Raw genomic sequence first — 20,616 nt, forward strand, 5'->3', positions numbered from 1 at the left:
GTTAAATCATACATATGTACAAGTGATTTGGAAGTGCATCAAATCATGATTTTTACAAGAGCGTGACGAGTGAAAGATGTACTCCATTAGCACTGCGTTTTTACTAACCCTTTTGCATTGCATTTTAACTAACCCTTTGGAATCGCATTTTAACTAACCCTTTAAGGTAGAATAGGATGCAGTGTTTTGATACAGCGCTTTGGATGTGAATTTAAAGGCACTCTTCGGAATCTGTTTTATTCAGTTCAAAGATGCAAGAATAAATAAAAAATAATTTATTGTTTGTGTAAAACAAGAATAATAAGAATTTTATTACATTAGCACAAATTATAAAATTGCTGCATTGCATTCAATCGCAACTGAGTTTGTTTCCTCCGCTCTCCATTTAATCCAAGCTGAACTGTTTGAACTGTTCTTGCTTCATCTGCTAAAGGGATTTTTATATTGTCTTCCCATCACCAATTAAGCAGCACTCCATTTGGAAATTTTCTTTTCATGAGTTACCGCAAAAGTTCACAAATTCCTTTATTTTTGGTCTGTTCCTTTACTTTTAAAAATGGTAAAAGTGGTAAAATTAGCAAAAGTTGTGAACTGCTCTCATAACAATTCACGGTGCTCTTGAATCAAATTTAAATGGAAGGTGCTTACACCTGGAAAGTTTTTGTGGATTCTAAAACTACTATGTTCATAGATGAGAAAAATCAAAAAACAAAAAAAAATCGCAGGAGCGCTTTTTAAATAAATCGCGATTCAAGTTGACATTTTTAGGGGTTGTTTAGGTTTTCACGATTTTGCTTAGAAGCCGCAAGTCCTATCAAAATGAGACTGGAAAAAATGTTGTAGCTATGAAAATTCTCTACAAGGTGGGCCTTTACGGTATTTTTGTAGGGCTTACCATTTTTGAGATATTGAAGTTAAAATTGGGACAATGCACTGACTGTATCGCCCCCTTATAAAACAATGTCATGAAGGGTGCGCCTTAACTAACTTTTAATGAAAACCGCTTACACAGGGGAAGTTTTTGTGAATTCTGAAACAGCAATGTTCATAGATGAGAAAAATCCAAAAACAAGAAAAAATCGCTGTAGGTATTTTTAAATAAATCGCGGTCAAAATTCACATTTTTAGGTGTTTTTTTAGGTTTTCACGATTATGCTTGGAACCCGCAAGTCCAATCGAAATGGAGCTAAAGAAAATGTTGTAGCTGTGAAAATTCTCTACAGGATTGACGTTTATGATTTGTTCTCAGGCTGTAACATTTTTGAGATAAAGAAGCTCAGTTTACATTTTTAGGTTTGTTTATTAGGGTTTAGCGATTTTGCTTGAATACGGCAAGTCTTATCGGCATGGGACCTGAGAAAATCTTATAGCTGTGAAAATTCTCTACAAGACTGGCTTATGTAATTTTTCCTAGGTTGTGCCATTTTTTTAGATATATAAGTTTAAGTTGGGAAAAGGCAGTCATGACAGTGTTTTATAAGGAGACGATACAGAATTGAATTGAATTGAATTTGAATTGTCCCAATTTCAACTTCTATATCTCAAAAGTTGTAAAACCTACGAAAATATCATTAAGGTTATTCTTGTAGAGAATTTGGATAGCTACAACATTTTTTTATTCCCATTTCCAAGCAAAATCGCAAAAACCTAAACAACTCCTAAAAATGTCAACTTGAATCGCGATTTATTTGAAAAGCGCTCCGGCGATTTTTTTGTTTTTTGATTTTTCTCATCTATGAACATTGTAGTTTCAGAATCCGTAAAAACTTCCCAGGTGTAAGCACCTTCCATTTAAATTTGATTCAAGAGCACCGTGAATTGTAAGCTTACATCAAGTAAAGGAACCTTTTTCGAGTAAAAAGTGGTAAAAATTGAAGATTCTTGCACGTAACATAGGAACATAGCTTTATAACAATTTTTTGGAAATATTTTTTTCTGTTTTTGGACGAATTGTAGGGATGTAAAAACTGACTTATGTACTTGTAGGGACATCTAACAACTGCTAATAAAATGTAACGAACGGAGTGCCTTTTTCACGACTTCATTTGGACTGCATCCGGATGCTGTTAAAATGTGAAAAATGGATGTCAATCGTTGGGTCGCATCGGTTAAAATGTAAGGAATTGGAGTGCACTTTTCACGACTTTGATTGAACTGCATCCGGATGCAGTTAAAATGTGAGGAATGGATGTCATTCATTGGATCGCCTTTTTCACGACACTGTTAGAACTGCATCAAAACATGCCGTGAAAGAACTAGTCTACATTGTACTACTTCCAATTAATTTTGCTGGGAACGTATGCAATATTGACCTTGGTCTTCGGTCGAGGTATAAACATTTCTTGACGAAAATGTTCGGCGAAGCTCCACGTCTCTGCTTAGCACACATAGAACGACACCGCCCAATAGTGGTATTTTCGAGTTCAGCCTCAAAAATTGTTGGTATTTGGTAACAGTTCTTACAAAAAAATGGTAAAGATCCATGTTTTGAAGCACGAAACGCGGCAAATTTAACACTGCGCTGTGTGTATTCTTGATCATCTATGTACATATATACAATTGATTAGCGTAATTTCGAATCTTCTGACTCGCGGTACTGGAATATATAGAATATATAAGACAACCATTTTTTCGGTACTTGCTATCACAAAATTATCACCGGAATGTATTTACTTTCCCAAATAATAAACCAACAATTATTGCATCACTCGAAACCACTAATAATAACAATTTGGATCTTTCTAATTTCTTTTTAACATTTGAGTGTCTAAAAATAAAATAATTTTTAGAACTTTCAAATATTGATAAATCTAAAACATAATATGTTACTTACGACAACAACTAAGTCGACAACAAAAGCCTCTAACGAAATGTGAGGAAACAAAATATATTTGGCAAATTTTCTCGGATTTTTCCTTCCTTGGATAAATATAAATATTTTAAGACAAACGCAACTAACAGACAATGTTGCCGACGTCTTAGCGTTCTGAACCACAATCCACTTAAAATCTTTCGATGTGAAAGACATATACAGTCTAGATGGAAAAAAGTCATTGACTGTAATATGAATGTAATATTGAAAAATTGATTTCTGGAATAGAAGGGGGACAAATGAGTCGTCTTTGGGAATAAAAATCTTCAATTTGAAATGCACAAATGCAAACTTGCAATCTTGGATGTATAAATAGGGGCTCCAAATGGCGAAAATTGTCTAGCAATAACAACATCTAATATGCCTGAGGATGTTAGCCTAACCAGCTAACGAAACGATCGTCGCATAGCGGTTGATGTATGTATAGGACTTCGCGAGATATCAATTTTTAAAGCTCGATTAATTAAATTAATTAAAAATCTCACAAATAATGGTCTTAGCCCCTAAAAAGGCAAACACTTAAAAACAAATCGGGTTTAAATTGGACGAGTTTTTGATTAACGTACGACCACCATTTCAGTTTTATATAATAGATAGCATCAGGTGACCTGATTGGTGCCCAAAGGGTATAAGAAGGTAATACGGTAATGGATTCAGAGAGCGTGCTAAGGGTGCGAAAAGAGAAATTGTCCAAGCTGTTGGTATCCAGTAGCCGATGGTTTAGGGGTTTCAATTTGTCAATTTGTTTGTTATTGTGAATAAATTGTATGAATACGTAGAGAAACATTTTGACATCTTTTAGAATTTTTGGCCAAAATAGAGTAGTTGTTGTACTACTTACGTAACTTGGTAAATAGATCTTGTTCAAGACCGTATTCGCGAGGTGATAAGGTGTATGTATGCATCAGCTAGTTACCACTATCTTACAAGAGAAACACAAAAGCGGTGAGCGGTGGAATTTAAATATCCTATTCCCCGCCCGCAAAAATGAGCTTATAAAATCGTGTGTTCGACTAAAGAAATACAGTAGAACTTCTCTATAATGATCATTACTATAACAAATAATTCTCCCTCGAAAATAGTATCATTTTTACGAATTTGCCTATAAGTTATAGGTCCTAGAAGCTAGCTTATAGAGAAGTTCGGCTGTAATTGGGTCAATTGATTGGATTGATTTTTCCGGCTATATACATGGCAAATCAAGCATTGACTACATCTTCAACTTGCCCAAATTATGGAAAGGGCGGTTAATTAATACTTACTACCATTTTATCGACTACTAGCAAAGTACCCGAAACTTTGTATGCGGAAAGGGTATAAAACACAATATGGAACTGATTAATAGTGAAAATTGTTGTACTGCAGCGCGATTCTCTAATTAACTATTTGAGTTACCGAAAAATATCAATAAAATTATTAAAATGCTTATAATTTCGATAACTAACTATATTTTTCTGTACGTTAACGACTAATAAAAAAAAGTCGTAAAGTTCTACCGATAGCAAGAGTGCTTTCAACTTTAACTTTCCATTCTTAATTTTGCGTTTTAATTTTATAGATTTTTGTCGGTAACTCAAAAAATAAATTAGAGAATCGCGCTACTGATACCTATTCTAATTGATGTTTAATTGCATTTAAGTACTGTTCACAATGCTTTGGTTCGAATATCAAAAGAAGAAATCGGCCATATATCATTCCTACATATCAACAACGACCCATTTCAAATTACTTGCTCTACCCGCTAGCAAAATACCTTCCGCAGAATTTTAAAATTCCATCTCAAAATAATAATTTGTACCAAATTCTGTACCATTAAGTAATTTTCATAGTACGTTTTTCCAAAACCGTATCAACTATCTCAACCCCATACACCAGTAGTGGCTCTAAGACCAGCTCTGTCCCAATTTGACCAAAATTCAGAATTTCAGCCCTATCACTACACCCAATCCCAAATTTAGTACCATTAAAGTATATTTCGTACACATAACATGTATGTATTTTAAAAAATAACCCACATATCTCAATCCTACACTCCAACAGTAATCTTATTTCCAAATTTCAGGATAACATCTCTATCCGTTCAGCAAACCCAAATTGTATCTAATTTGGTACTTTTCGTACAGATAAGTACTAATATTCAAAACTACTTCAATTCTATACTCCCACAATAATCATAATCCCAAATTTCAGGATTCCATCTCTATCCGCTCTCCTAAATCCAAAGAGTACCACATTTAGTACACATAAGTACGCATTTTCAAAACTACCTCCACGCAAGTCCAGATTGTACCAAATTTTGTACCATTTAGTTCTCTTCGTACACATATGTAAGTTCAAATTGCCAAAGCTACCACAAGATTTCAATCCTACACTCCAACAGTAATCTTAATTCCCAATTTCAGGGTCCATTCACCCAAATTCAAATTGTACCAAATTTAGTACCATTTAGTTCTTTTCGTACACATAAGTTCTAATTTTCCAAACTATTTCCTTATATCAACACCACTTTCCAAACTTGATTTCCATACCACATTTTAAGATTCTAGCTATATGCGTTCAAAATATGAAATTGGTGCCAAATTTAGTAACTTTTAGTACTTTTCGTACACTAATAGTTTGAATCTCTAAAAATCATTCTTGCTCTCCATCAGTGACTCACCTCACCTGAAATTTCAGAATTCTAGCTCTTCCCGTTTGCCTAATACAATTGCTACCATATTTAGTACCTTTTCGTACCCTTCTAGTACGAATTTCTAAAAACACAACCTCATCTCGCCCCTATACAGAACAACGACACACATTTAAAATTTCAAGTTTTTGCCTTCAGCCGTTTCGCCTGGGCGTTGATGAATCATTCAGTGAGTCAGTCACTCACCTCACTGCTCTTTTGGCTTGTTGTTTGGGTTCTCCGAGTTAACCTTTAATTCTATCCATTTGTATAATTTAGCATTTCTGGACTTTTGCAAATGGAAAACCTTCCTGCCGAACTTTTTCAGTATGCATGAAATGTCCCCTATTTGAAATGGCCCCTCGTATCGATACTTTCAGATTTTATTTATTTATTTTTAATTGTGGAAATTCGGATAACAAAGTTACTTTAAGACCACTCCCCGAATAGTGTTGAAATTTGTACATCACCTATTTTGAATTTTGGAACTCGGATATAACAGACTTTCAAACATTGTTAAAAAAATGAATTACACATTTTTTCTAATTGTAACCACACCATTTCTAAGTACATTTATTTTGTAAAAAATTATTGGAATATTAATGTTGCATTTGTAAAATAAAAATATTTTTTTAAGGAATAAAATAAGTTTAAATATGAACATAAATATTTGTAAAGGTACCGTATGATAATTTTGCTTTAATAAATGAATAATATTTTAAAATTAAACGAAGTCAAAAATTGGAATGCATAAGCCAAGGGGACAGTATTCGAGATCTATATCAGGTAATCTGGTAAAGTGGAAAGCGAGAGCTTTTATTATCCAGGCTGTGGAATTTTGTAATTACGCTTTTTCAATTCCCTCAAAATACACATTCCATGCATGTGGGCATTTTCACATCTGAAAGTAAGTAACCATGATAGCTCGATCTGGAGTTTATAAGTAAAGTAGTGAACTTACTTTTCAGCTATGCCTTCATTTTCGCCATTGCAGATTTTCACGATATCCTGTAAATCCTCTGTGCCATCGGTGAACATCATAGAAAGCATATCAACTGCTTTTTCCTCATTCATTGTTGTGGAACCTTCACTGATCTTTAGAGAACGATAATATATTTATTATGAAGGAATAATAATGGAAAAAATATGAAGGAAAAGTAAAGGAAGTAGGATAAAAAATAAAAAATATTCTGTGTATATTGAAGAGTGTGGCTCAATATGCAAGAATGGTAGACAGAAGATGCTCCTGGAAAACGGATATTTTAGCCATGTGGTGTCGTTAAACTCCCCGTAGAGAAAATATAAAAATTGCTGCCTGTTTCTGTATGACAAAACGAAAATGTGTGCCAATTAAACACACCCAAACTTTAGTTTTCGAAATATTTTTACCTTTGCTGCAAGACCAAACACAAATTTGAGAAACACACAAAAGTTTGGGCGAGTTTCTTTCGCACACATTTTCTTTCCAACATACAGAAACAGGCTGTTAAATAATGGAAAAGAAATCTAAATATTTACCAATTCGAATTCCTGCATCAAACAGTGTCTGAAACATTTGGAATTTTGGTGAGGATTTTCATCATTTTTTACCATCTGTTTTATGTGTTCTGAAAGGAAAAAATAGGTATATAGAATATTATAGTATTTGTATGTTTGTTGCACATACATATAAATAATGCATTTGAAACAAAATATACCTGCAATTGGTTTACATAAATGTGTGCAACATACCTCGTTCCGGTTTGGGGTCACAATTTTCACCGAATGGTTCTAGGGCATCTACTAATTCTTCCGAAGTCATACCAACGTCGTCATCATCGTCATCTGCCTGCAAAATCAAATTACATATACAATTAAAACATTATATATAATCATCGATTCAGATTTGAGCAGAGGGAATGGGGTTTACAATTTTTGGAAATGAAGTTAAATCAAAACAAGTAAGAACAGACTATAGTCGGACGGGGCCGACCATGTGATACCCTATACCACTATCCCTGTGCACTAGCTTTCCGGGCTAGCTGTTATAAGATGTGCATTAGAAATTTTACCAATTTTCACACAAAAGTTTTGATCAATTTAACCCGCTAAATATTATCCGATCATACCGTTGACTTGCACGCTACTTCTTCATCTCAAACCAAAACTACGTTTAAAATTTCGCGCCGATCGGACTATTATTGCGACCTACAGAGCGGCTACAAAATCGAGCAAAAATTTTGTTTTTGGTCCATTTCATCCCTTTAACATTTCACGATCATCGCCAAAAACTAATCAGTTCTATTCTGGTCCAAACCCGACCTCCATACTAAATTTCGTGACAATCGGTCCATAATTGCGGCCTCTAGCTTGATTACAATTTTTAATGGACGGACAGACGGACGGACGGACGGACGGACACACATCGCTAAATCGCTTTATCTCGTCGAGATATGAAGTTTGGTATACCACATGAGGGGTCTACGACGAATATTTCGCGGCGTTACATGAATTTTTGGGAAAACAAACTTATTATACCCTTTTCCACATTGTGGTATAGGGTATAAATATTTTTATGACTCTGCGAAAGAAAATAAATTAATATGAAACTTAAACGAATTTCCTTGCCGTGGGAGTTCTTATTTGGTCTCCTTAAAATACCTTATAATCACAGTCTTACTTACATAGGCGATAGCAATGAGACTTAAACAAATAAATAATTGTTTGCAAAAATTCATTTCTAACACTTTTTGTAAGAAAAAAGTGTTTAATACAATTTTAAAACACTGCCTCTGTTTGCAGCGTCTTTTCACTTTTTGATGCGTTAAATAATTTCCAGTCACAATGAAATTGAACTAATTTCATTCTAAGCGGCATCCTCATTTATATTCATTAATTTTTTGATCATTTTTATCATGCAAAAATTAATAAATTGTAAAGTGCTATCAGATTGTGGTAAACATGATTCTGACTATTACAACCAATATTTTTACTTATTTAAACATGCATTTATGTGTCGCCGTTGGCAATTAACAAAAAAGATTTTCATCGAAAACAAATAAATGGAATATTAAAAATAAAGCTTCCGCTCTTAACTTATTTTATTATCTATTTCATAAAATACAAATTCAAAATTATGCATTTGCAATTTGTATCAATGTTATGTTTTTGTATAAAGATGACTCTTCATTAGGGTTATGACTTTTTGAGCTTTTTTATCAAAAATGATTTCCTGTGGCGAGAATGATTGAACCTTTGCCTATTACTGTCAAAAATGACGTTCATTCCACTTAATTATTAAAAAGGTCGCGCACAAACCACTTTGAATAAAAAAGTTTTTTGAAAAAATACTATGAAAATGTTTTCCTTTATTTACTACAACTAGTTATTTACAAACCAACAAGCTATTTTTGGCAGATAATATTAAAGCAAACATTTATATATATGTATTGGCTTAACTCCATTTTAGTAAAAACTCTCCAATTTTTTTGAAATTTTTGTAGTGGTAGATATTGTTGCGCTGTTCACGGGAATGTAAAATTTTCTTGGGGACAGACCCGGTTATTTGACCCGAAAGTCCGAGAACCCGGTACTTGCTAGACCCGGTTCTAACAACAAGTGGTGACACGACTGGGTTATTTTTATGGGTTCAGAAGTTATAGCAAAAATATAGATTTTTGGATTTTTGAAAATCCTCAAAAAAGTCGAGAAATGGCCAACTATGGGTGCTCAATTAACTAATGTCATATTATAGCTCATACTATAACCTTTCCAAATGGTGATATATGTTGTAATATCTTCTCTGGATCCAGAGATATTGATTTTAGAATCTTCACAACCCGGTTCTAATGGGTTCATTTCTTTAGAAAAGCTAAAGTTTTGAAATGAACTTTTAGAAAAACGTTACTTTTATACAATATTTTAATTAGAACGATTTTGGATCGCGTAGCCGGTGTTGGACATACCCCAGTGGAGAAAATCTTAAGCTCCGGCCGAGGACGGTCTATTAGAAAAATAGTCGAATTTAGAAAAACTTATTTTTAATTTATATGTAATTTATACAAAAAACTTATTTGTAACAATTTGCAGGATTATAGAGCATTCCGGCATATTTTAGCAATTGCTCAAAAATATCCATCCCATTAATTCCGCACCACCTTGAAAAAATACATTTTTTAATATAGCCGTTGAAAAATAACTTTCGTCTTCAATGAAGGCATCAAATGGCGCCACCGTCCCTCAATAGTATTAGTGTGGTATCCCGTTTCGGTGTCCACAAAATTGAGGGTGTGGTTGACCTTGTGGTGAATGTAACCAACCTCCGTCAAGGTGTCATAAGCCTAAAAATGCATAATATTTAATAAAATTACATAAATAGGGAAATATGGTAACAATGGGCGGCTGTGCCACTGGGGCGGCTTTGCCACCGCAGATTTTCTTGAAAACTACAAATGCTACAAAAACCCCGTTAAAAGGAAAATTGTGAGTTTAGTAAAGATCTATCATATCCCAAAAGCTGGCATTTGTATCAAAGATATGATTGAGGATGCAAGCAATTTTGTGTTTTTCAGGACATTGGGAAAAAAGTTCATGGAAGGTATATTTTGTTATATCTTGTTTGCCTTTGATGATATCCAAAATACATTTTAGGCCGTTTAAAGACAACTTCTAAAGAATAGAAATCCAAATAATTTTTATTAAAAAAAATTATAAATGCCAAAGTAATTCATATTATGAATATGGCGCCTACGCCATGATGGGGGTGGGTTGTGTTTATGTGAGAAATTTGTCGGGTATATCTTATATTGTTTATGTTATAGATGTACCACACTATAATGTGAAGTCAAAATCAAATATTATGCTAAACGTATCGTATTGATGTAATATTATATCTTTTGTAAATTCTCAAAAATTATATTTTAAAAACAAAATTATAAACTTTTATATATCAAAACTTATAGCCAAGATATGCTTATATTTTTCCCAAAAATAATATTTGAAAAAAAAAACTGTAACGGTGTTTATATTAGACACACGTGGCACACCCTCCCCATGTTACCATATATCATAAAATAACATACCTTCCAGTAATCCGAAATTACGGTAGTCCCTGGATGGACATATTTTTGGATGATGGGAAGCAGGGTTTCCTCGATCTCTCCTCATCCGGGACAATAAAGCATTTGTTGGAACCCCTTTCTGCTCCTCCAAACACCCATTGCCCCACCCAGTGCCATCTATTATATTTCCTCTTTCCAATCTTAGATTCGTCGATTTCGACGATTTTTCGAACAAACAATGTCCTGGAACGAACTGTAAATTACCACCTTTTGGCAGAAATTATTCCAGTCTGTTCCAGACTGCAGGCCACTTTTATTTGCTTCCCGCATAATAAATGATATGGGTGTATTGTAGCACCACATATACGCAAAAAGCAATATTTGGTACGCAGAAAGGTAGGAGCGCTCTAAGAAAGTACCCTTCCGTAAGGGTAGTCTATATCGGCACCTTCCAGACCTTTTATGGTCCTTTATATAACGTTCGGTACAACTGATAGAAAACAAAAATTAATTTTAAATTTAAAAAAATATATGTATGCATATATTTAACGCCAAACCCATCCATCCACTGTTTTTGTCAGTCGCAGCGAATGTCCATTTCCCCTCAGGGAAAATAATACCCCAACCAATTATTGTTTTATGGGTATTGTCGGGTATTTTGCCCCAAATTTTACAATTAAGTAGGTCGTAAAGTTGACACGGTGCTGGGGAGTTTTTGCGGATTCTGAAACTACAATGTTCATAGATGAAAAAAATCAAAAAACAAAAAATCGCCAGAGCGCTTTTTAAATAAATCGCGATTCAAGTTGGCATTTTTAGGGGATTTTTAGGAAAAATGCCGCTTGATTGAAGACATTTTTAGATTCATTTTTTTACCTTATTTAGGCATTTGAGGTATGCTTGGTCACAAAGTATCTCCACCTAAAATTGTGGACAGGAAAGAAAATAATTATTATATTTTAATTCAGAATATATTATGGTGGAGGTTATAAACAGTTCGGCCCTGCCGAACTTAACTATTTTTTAGTTGTTTAGGTTAGATTAGATAATTTGTTTAGGTTAGATTAGATAATTTAGGCATTTATCTGTGGTCGCAAAATTTCTTCCTAAAATTGTGGACATTTTAGTTAAGAATATTTTATGGTGTATACCCTCCACCCGGCCGAACTTAACGACTTTTTACTTGTTATACCCTACACCACTATGTGGTAAGGGGTATTATGTGTTAGTGCATTTGTATGTAACATACAAAAGGAAGCGAGATAGACCCATAGTTCCTTCTAGGGATATTCATAGAATCACTTTCTGAGTCGATTTATGCATGTCCGTCCGTCCGTTCGCAACATACAGGTCGCATTTGTTGACCGATTTCGCTGAAAATTGGGGAATACCCTTTTTTTAGCCATCGGAAGATCAACTTCGAAGATGGGATATATCGGTCCACGTTTTGGTATAGCACCCATACAACGGTACCCCCCGATTTGCGGTATTTTGACGTTTTTAGCTACATTTTCAGACCGATTTAGCTATAACTTGACATTTAGGGTTCTTAGGTATCAATAAACGTATATAACAAAAGTTGTGGACATAGGTCCACGTTTTGGTATAGCCCCCATATAACGGTACCCCCCAATTTACGGTATTTTGACGATTTTAGCTACATTTTCAGACCGATATAGCTATAATTTAACATTTAGGGTTCTTAAGTGTCAATAAACTTATATAACAAAAGTTGTGGACATAGGTCCCCGTTTTGGTATAGCCCCCATATAACGGTGCCCCCCGATTTACGGTGTTTTGATGTTTTTAGCTAAATTTTCAGACCGATATAGCTATAATTTGACATTTAGGGTTCTTAAGTGTTAATAAACTTATATAACAAAAGTTGTGGACATAGGTCCACGTTTTGGTATAGCCCCCATATAACGGTACCCTCCGATTTGCGGTATTTTGACATTTTTAGCTACATTTTCAGACCGATGTAGCTATATTTTAACATTTAGGGTTCTTAAGTGTCAATAAACTTATATAACAAAAGTTGTGGACGTAGGTCCCCGTTTTGGTATAGCCCCCATATAACGGTGCCCCCCGATTTAATGTGTTTTGATGTTTTTAGCTACATTTTCAGACCGATATAGCTATAATTTGACATTTAGGGTTCTTAAGTGTCAATAAACATATATAACAAAAGTTGTGGACATAGGTCCACGTTTCGGTATAGCCCCCATATAACGGTACCCCCGATTTGCGGTGTTTTGACGTTTGTAGCTACATTTTCAGACCGATGTAGCTATAATTTGACATTTAAAGTTCTTAAATGTCAATAAACTTATATGACAAAACTTGTGGACATAGGTCCACGTTTTGGTATAGCCCCCATATAACGGTTCATTTAAGTTCATATTTTAGTATAGCCCAGATACCTCCGAAATAGCTATTAATGAAATTTGAAGTTCCCACGTTATGTACCGATTTTCGATATTTTGAAGATTCTAGCTAAATTTTTTAACCGAATTAGGAGTTATTTGACATTAAAGGCTCCCATCAAAAGCTGTCAACATAGGCCCATGTTTTATTATAACCCCTATATAACAGTACCTCCCAATTTCTAGCCCACCAAAAATTGTCGACATACATAGTTAGATATAGGCACCATAAAAAAGGACCTCCCGAATGAAGCATAAATGTACATAAACATTATCTGGCATTTTAACGTACCCACTTAAAGTTGGGGACAGGAATGAAAAGTAATTATTCCATTTTAGTTCAGAATATTTTATGGTGGAGGGTATGAAAAGTTCGGCCCGGCCGAACTTAATGCTTTTTTACTTGTTTTTATTTATTGTTGTGTCCACTTTGGCTTGGAGTAAGTACATATCAATTTACAAGCATACGAGTATATATATATGTATATTAATTGTACATATATATTCTTGTAAGATGTCACATTCAAATAAATAAAAAACTGGGAAGTAAACTATTTAAATATGAAGATGTTTCGTGTTAAATGTGCTCATGGTCAATGCCGTTGTTTTGCTTTGAACTTACATACTTATGCCAACCTTGAGTAGTACTATGAAAGTGCAACAAAATTTCGCTGAAGAAAACAGCAGCATCAGCATAAATCGATCAAAACCAGAGTATAAAAAGCTTGATAAAACATTGGCAAAGACATCAGTCAGTCACATCACAGTCTATTCAACTTTGAAGCACTTGCAATTTGTCAACATGAAATTATCTGTGACGATAATATTCGTAGTTTTTACCTACATTAGCTTGGCCAACAGCAAAAGTGTAAGTAGAAAGCAAAATTTAAAAAAAAAAATACAATTCAAGATGAATATTTTATTAATTTAGATTAAAAACTATTATGCCAATAGTGTAACTGAATATAAAGGACGTAAGCCATTGGCTAGTCCTTTAGCAAATGGTATTCATGACAGCGCCTACACTCGTTCCAAACGTCAAATTCCCCAAGGCATACAAGATTTGCAAGATCTTCTTACCAATACCAAGAAAGAATGTGCCAAAGAATTGGGTTTCAATCCATCCATCAATGAAAAGTCTCTACTATACGAGGATAATCCTACACCACAGGAAAAATGTTTAATGGCTTGCATTCTCAAGAAAGTCAAATTGGTAAGTAATATACAGAATACACTTCTTTCCTGTTTAATAACTGAACTCAATTAACTTGACAAAACATCATGCAGATGGACAAAAACAACAGAATGTCTGTAGATGGCATTGCAAACATTGCCGGTAGTGTATCCCAGAACAATCAGTTAATCGTATCAATCGCCGTTGCCACGGCAAATAACTGCAACAATTTGATTAGATCGAATCATCCTTGCGAAGCTGCTGCCCAAATTAACAAATGCATTGCCAGTGCATTGAAGGCTAATAAGTTAAAATTGTTCTATTAATTTATACATTTTACATTCTTATATATATGTTTTTTTGTACTTTTATAGAGTTTTTCAATATTTTACATTTGCTTTTTTAAACAAATTCTATAAACATTTGATGATTTAAATAAATTATTTACAAACGAAACTGATTTAGTAATATTATTTTTTGCTATAAAAATGCTTTCGAATATTTCATCCCATGATTAAACATACTAACCCATCCTCTATATACGAGTACATATATAAAAGAGCTTGGTGATGAGCGAGTGAGTGACTGACAGATCATCGCCCAGACGAAACGGCTAAAGCTGGAAGCTTGAAATTTTGAGTGTGGGCTGTTGTTGGTGTGTAGGGGTGAGATAAGACTAAAAGGGGTACCATGTCACCCTTTGTATTAGGCTATAATTCTGAATTTGGAATGAGGGTAACTGATGGAGAGTTGGAAAGATGTACTCAAGGGTTTTTGGAAATTCGACCTATAAGTGTACGATAAGTACTAAAAGTTATTAAATTTAGTACCAATTGTAAATTTTGAAAGGTCATAGCTAGAATCTTGGAATTTGGTACGGAAATCAAGGTTGGGAAGTGGTGCTTCAAAAAGGAGGTGGTTTGGAAAATTCATACTTATGTGTACGAAAAGTACAAAATGGTACTTAATTTGGTACAATGGCGATTTGGTGAACGGATAGAGCTGGGATCTCGAAATTTGGAATTGGGATTACTGGTGGAGTGTAGGTATGAGGGAGTTTTGGAAATTCGTACTTATGTGTAAGAAAAGTACTAAATTTGGTACAATAGGGATTTGGATGAACGCAGAGAGCTGGAATCCTGAAATTTGGAATTGAGATTACTGTTAGAGTGTACGATTGGGGATGTTTAGAAATTCGTACTTATGTGTATGAAAAGTACTAAATGGTACTAAATTTGGTACAATGAGGATTGGGTGAACGGATAGAGCTGGAATTTCGAAACTTGGAATTGAGATTGCTGGCGGAGTTTAGGATTGTGGAAGTTTTGGAAATTCGTACTTATGGGTTCGAAAAGTACTAAATGGTACTAGATTTAGTACAGTTTGGATTTGTGTGAACGGATAGAGCTCGATTCCTCAAATTTGGACTGAGGGTCACTGATGAAGAGTAAGAGAGATGTACTAAAGGGTTTTTGGAAACTGTGAGTGTACGAAAAGTACTAACTGATACTAAATTTGGTACAATGGGGATTTGGGTGAACGGATAAAGCTGGAATCCTGAAATGTGGAATTGAGGTTTCTCTTGGATTGTAGGAATGAAGTAGTTTTAGAAAATCGTACTTATGGGAACTAAAAGTTATAAATGGTACTAAATTTGGTACAACGGGGATTTGGGTGAACGGATAGAGCTGGCAATTTGGAATTGAGATTGCTGTTGGAGTGTAGGATTAAGGTAGTTTTGGAAATTTGTACTTATGGATATGTACTTTTCATAAATGGTACCAAATTTAGTATAATTTGGATTTGTGTGAATGGATAGAGCTAGAAACCATGAAATTTGGAATTAAGATTACTTTTGAAGTGTAGGATTGAGATATGAGAGTGGTTTTGGAAATTAGTTATTTTTTCGAAAAGTACTAAATTTGGTACAATTTGGATTTGGGTGTACGGATAGATCTGGAAACCTGAAATTTGGAATTAAAATTACTGTTGACGTGTAAGATTGAGATATGAGGCAGTTTTGTAAATGCGTACTTATGTGTTGGAAAAGTACTAAATGGTACTAAATTTGGTGCAATTTGGATTTAAGTGAACGGATAGAGCTGCAAACCTGCAATTTGGAATTAAAATTGTGTAGGATTGAGATATTGAGATAGCTTTGAAATTTGGCACTTATGTGAACGATAAGTACTAAAGTGTACTAAATTTGATACAATTTGGACTTGGATGAATGGATAGAGGTGGAATCCTGAAATTTGGAATAATGATTACTGTTGGAGTATAGGATTGAGCTAGTTTTGGTAATTCGAGCTTATGTGTACGACAAATACTAAATGGTACTAAATTTGGTATAGTTTGGATTTGGGTGAACGGATAGAACTGGGGAATCTGAAATTTGGAATAATGATTACTGTTGAAGTTTAAGATTAAGATATGGAGGTAGTTTTGGTACAATTTGAATTTGTGTGTACGTATAGAGGTGGACTCTTGAAATTTGGAATAAACATTACTGTTGGAATACTCGATTGAAGTAGTTTTAGATATTCGTACTTATGGGTACGAAAAGTATTAAATGGTACTAAATATAGTACAATTTGTATTTGGATGAATGGATAAAGGCGGAGTCATGAAATTTGGAATAATGATTACTGTTGGAGTATAGGATTGAGGTAGTTTTGGAAATTCGTACTTTTGTGTACGAAAAGTACTAAATTTGGTACATCTTGGATTTGGGTGAACGAATAGAGCTGGATACCTGAAATTTGAAATTAGGATTACTATTGATGTGTAGGATTGAGATATGGAGACAGCTTTGGAAATTCGTACTTCGGTGTACGAAAAGTACTAAATGGTATAGAGTTGAAATCCTTAAATTTGAAATTAAGATTACTGTTGAAGTGTAAGATTGAGTTGTGGAGACAGCTTTGAAAATTCATACTTATGTATACGAAAAGTACTAAATGGTATTAAATTTGGGTGAACGGATAGATATGGAAACCTAAAATTTGGAAAAATGATTGGTGTTGGAGTATAGGATTGAGGTAGTTTTGGTAAAAGGTACTAAATAACTAAAAATGTACAAAATTTAGTACTATTCGTATTTGATTGAACGGAAAGAGATGGAATTCTGAAATTTGGAAATAAGACTACTGTTGGAGCATAGAATTGAAGTAGTTTTTGAAATTCATACATATTGCGTACGAAAAGATAGAGATGGAATTCTAAAATCTAGAAATAAGATTGCTGTTGGAGTATAGGATTGAGGTAGTGTTGGAAATTCGTTCTTATTGCGTACGAAAAGTACTAAATTTGGTACAATTTGGTTTTGGGTGAACGGATGGAGCTAGGATCCTGAAATTTTTAATTACGATTACTGTTGGGATTTGGATTGATATAGTTTTGTGAATTGCATACTTATATGCACGAAAAGTATTAAATTTGGTACAATATTGATTTGGGTGAGTGGATAGAGCTGAAATCGTGAAATTCGGAATTATGATTACTGTTGCGTGGAGGATTGATACAGATTTCGGAAATTTGTACTATGTGTACGAAAAGTACTAAATGTGATACAATTTAGATTTGGTGAACGCATCGGACTAAGTCCCGAAATATAGAATTGAGATTACTGTTAGAGTGGACGCTTGAGATAGTTCTTGAAATTCGTATTTTCGTACGAAATGTATTAAATGGTACTAAATTTGGTAAATGAATAGATGTGGAATTCTAAAATTTGTTATTATAGTCGCTGTTGGTGTGTAGGTTTGAGATATGGATGTGATTGTGAGTATAGCTACCATAAATGCCACAGAAGATGGAGGAGATTTTGGAAATTCGTACTTATGTATACGAAAAGTACTAAATACCGCTATATAGTTTTGGATATAGGCATGTAATTTTTGAAACTTATACTTATTATAAGTTTAAATTTGGTACCGTTTTGATGTTACATAAAGGGATATAGCTGGAATTTCGAATTTTTGTATTAGGGTCTATGCTAGTGTTTAGATAACGGGTTTTTGAAATGCATACTAATTCTGAAATAAAGCATTGAGGTCGGCTAATGATGGAATTATTGAGTTGGAGTTTTAAATACGAAAAGTCAAAAAGTACAAAATTACAATAAATTTGGTATTGGGGTAAGGAATAGAAGTGGAATTCTGATTTATTATTTATTTGTCAGGTTCACTATTAGAGGTGGCCGTACAATAAGTGTATTGGCATTATTAAATATTGAAGTACTAGTATTGAGTGAACCGATAAATGAATTTTGTTATGAGGATCACTGCTGAGATTGAATTAGAATATTTATGGAAATCCGCCATTAAAATGTTATACCGGGAGTTTTAAAAAATTAAAAAAAAAATTAAAAATGAAAACGCGAAGGCGAAGGCGGTTTCTAAATAATGCACTGAAATAAACAATTCAAAGGTATTTTTTTAACAAAATTGTTTTTTTTATTATTCTGAACATTTCAGAAAGTACATTTAAAAAGTAGATCTATGCTACTATTGTTTCACAAGAAGATTTTTACCCCCTGAGAACAAAAAGGCCTAAATTAAAATGTTTCAAAAAAATTAACTGTTATATAGGGGCCATGTCAAAGCGTGCGCATTAAGTAAAATTTTTTGAATAAAGGTTTTCTACATTTTGATATCACAAATTCCGAAATTACAGCTATTTCGGTTGGAAAATAAAATCTTCAAAATATCTAACAAAAGGTGGACTGAAATTTAAAATGTGGGTCGCTGGTGATGCGTACGGGAGCGAAATTGTATTTTTTGAAAATTCGAACTAAAGGTATACGAACAGTATTTAAATTAAATTAAATATCAATTAAAGTAGGTATTAGTACATCGAAATTTTCACCATTTTCATATTACATATATTTTTTTTTTTGTATATTATTCCCTTTCCGCATACTCGTACGAAGTATCGAGCATTTTGCTAGTACTCTTATAAACATGATAAACACTTTATTTTCTCATCTCAAAATGTGTTTGCCGACGGGCAATGAAGAAGAACAAATCCGCTTTCGTTTTTAAGGTGATTTTTTATTCGTCAAATATTAAGCGGAAAAAGACATCAAATTACACATTGTTCTGACTTAAATAGCTAAGAAAATGAGTAATGAAATAATAATGAGTGATAAGCAATAATTGCAAAGCAATAATTGTTGAGTAAAAGAATGAAGTAACAAGCAATATTCTGAGTGATGTATAGTAACAGTGGCAAAGTAAATAATATTTACAGTAAGTGTCAATAAAAGTTACACAATGAAAATAATTGAAATTAATTACATAAATCACACATTCACATTATTCATTAAATGATATTTAAAATATTAAAATATGCGGCTGCTACAAATTATCCAATTTTGTATCATTTAAACTTAAAAGGCGACGCACGGTGGTTCAGAAATTGATTTTCCTGGCCAAAAATCAAAATTTTGTTTTGTTAAAGATATTTAATTTCTATATGGGATTCGATAGTAAACATATTAAAACTAAAGACGAACATTTTTCCCATTTTTGGGAAATACGTAAGTTTTGCAAATTTCTGGAGGAAGAAGTAATTATTTCTCGGAAACTATAACAGATATTGTGTTCATTGTTTTTTTTTATCTTTTTAATAAATTACCGTAGCGTTTACATTACATGAGCTATTTTATTTTTCCTCAGGTACTAAATTTTATGAAATTGCAAATTTAGTGGACTTGAACTTTTTTGGAACAATGTTATCTTTTCACAGAAAGATACCCAAGAGTCTCTGCTTTCAGCCCATATATACTTTTGTAACCGTCCCGTACGTTTAACACTTTTTAAATTTATTAAAAATTACATGGGTAAAAATGTATGTTTTTTCATACCGTTTCCAATATGAATTACAGCTTTTTTACACAAATGGATATTTTTTGAGTATATGAGTTTTTATACAAGTTATATAAGTTTTATGAAAACCCAAGGAGTACTTTTTTAATTTTTGAAAAAAATAAAATTTTTTGTAAATTTTTTAAACAATTTTTGAAAAAAATACAAAATTGTTCTTTTTTTTTAGTTTTTTTTTGTATTTTTATAGTTTATTAAATGGCGTTTGACCATCTTTTATATATAGGAAGATATGAAAAACACAAAAACACTGATATTTTGATGAAAAATAGTAAAAAACTCAAAAGTTTAACTTTGAGCTTGAGTTTCTCTGCAACTACCAGACCGAATTTGACCGCTTATAATTCATCCGAAAGCTGATTGATCTGTGAAACAAAAATAGAATTATGAAAATATCTCTATACTCTCAAAAGTTAAAGAATTTTGAAAAAAAAAATGATTCTGAACCACTGTGCGACGCTGATAGCAATAGCTTTTATAAGCTCCAGTACTTTTTCATAAATTTCATTCACGTACGAATTTGTTAAAAAAGCACGGAAATAAAAAAAT

The 20,616-nt window shown here is 33.3% G+C and overlaps 2 protein-coding genes across 2 annotated transcripts; one reads left to right on the plus strand and one right to left on the minus strand.

The window, feature by feature from the left end:
- Positions 1-6,123: 6,123 nt before the first annotated feature.
- Positions 6,124-8,389, minus strand: Obp19b (Odorant-binding protein 19b). The gene is made up of 5 exons (XM_073976156.1): positions 8,204-8,389; positions 7,272-7,368; positions 7,059-7,147; positions 6,502-6,635; positions 6,124-6,441 (listed from the first exon to the last, which is right to left on the minus strand). The coding sequence occupies exons 1-5, from the start codon at positions 8,255-8,257 to the stop codon at positions 6,360-6,362; spliced, it is 456 nt and encodes a 151-aa protein (XP_073832257.1). The 5' UTR covers positions 8,258-8,389; the 3' UTR covers positions 6,124-6,359.
- A 5,183-nt stretch (positions 8,390-13,572) lies between these two features.
- On the plus strand, positions 13,573-14,635 carry Obp19c (Odorant-binding protein 19c). Its single transcript, XM_073976155.1, has 3 exons — positions 13,573-13,873; positions 13,937-14,218; positions 14,293-14,635. The coding sequence occupies exons 1-3, from the start codon at positions 13,634-13,636 to the stop codon at positions 14,503-14,505; spliced, it is 735 nt and encodes a 244-aa protein (XP_073832256.1). The 5' UTR covers positions 13,573-13,633; the 3' UTR covers positions 14,506-14,635.
- Positions 14,636-20,616: the final 5,981 nt, after the last annotated feature.

Source organism: Musca autumnalis, unplaced genomic scaffold (assembly GCF_047663935.1).
Source record: "Musca autumnalis isolate F117 unplaced genomic scaffold, ASM4766393v1 scaffold_3, whole genome shotgun sequence".
Lineage (NCBI taxonomy): Eukaryota > Metazoa > Arthropoda > Insecta > Diptera > Muscidae > Musca > Musca autumnalis.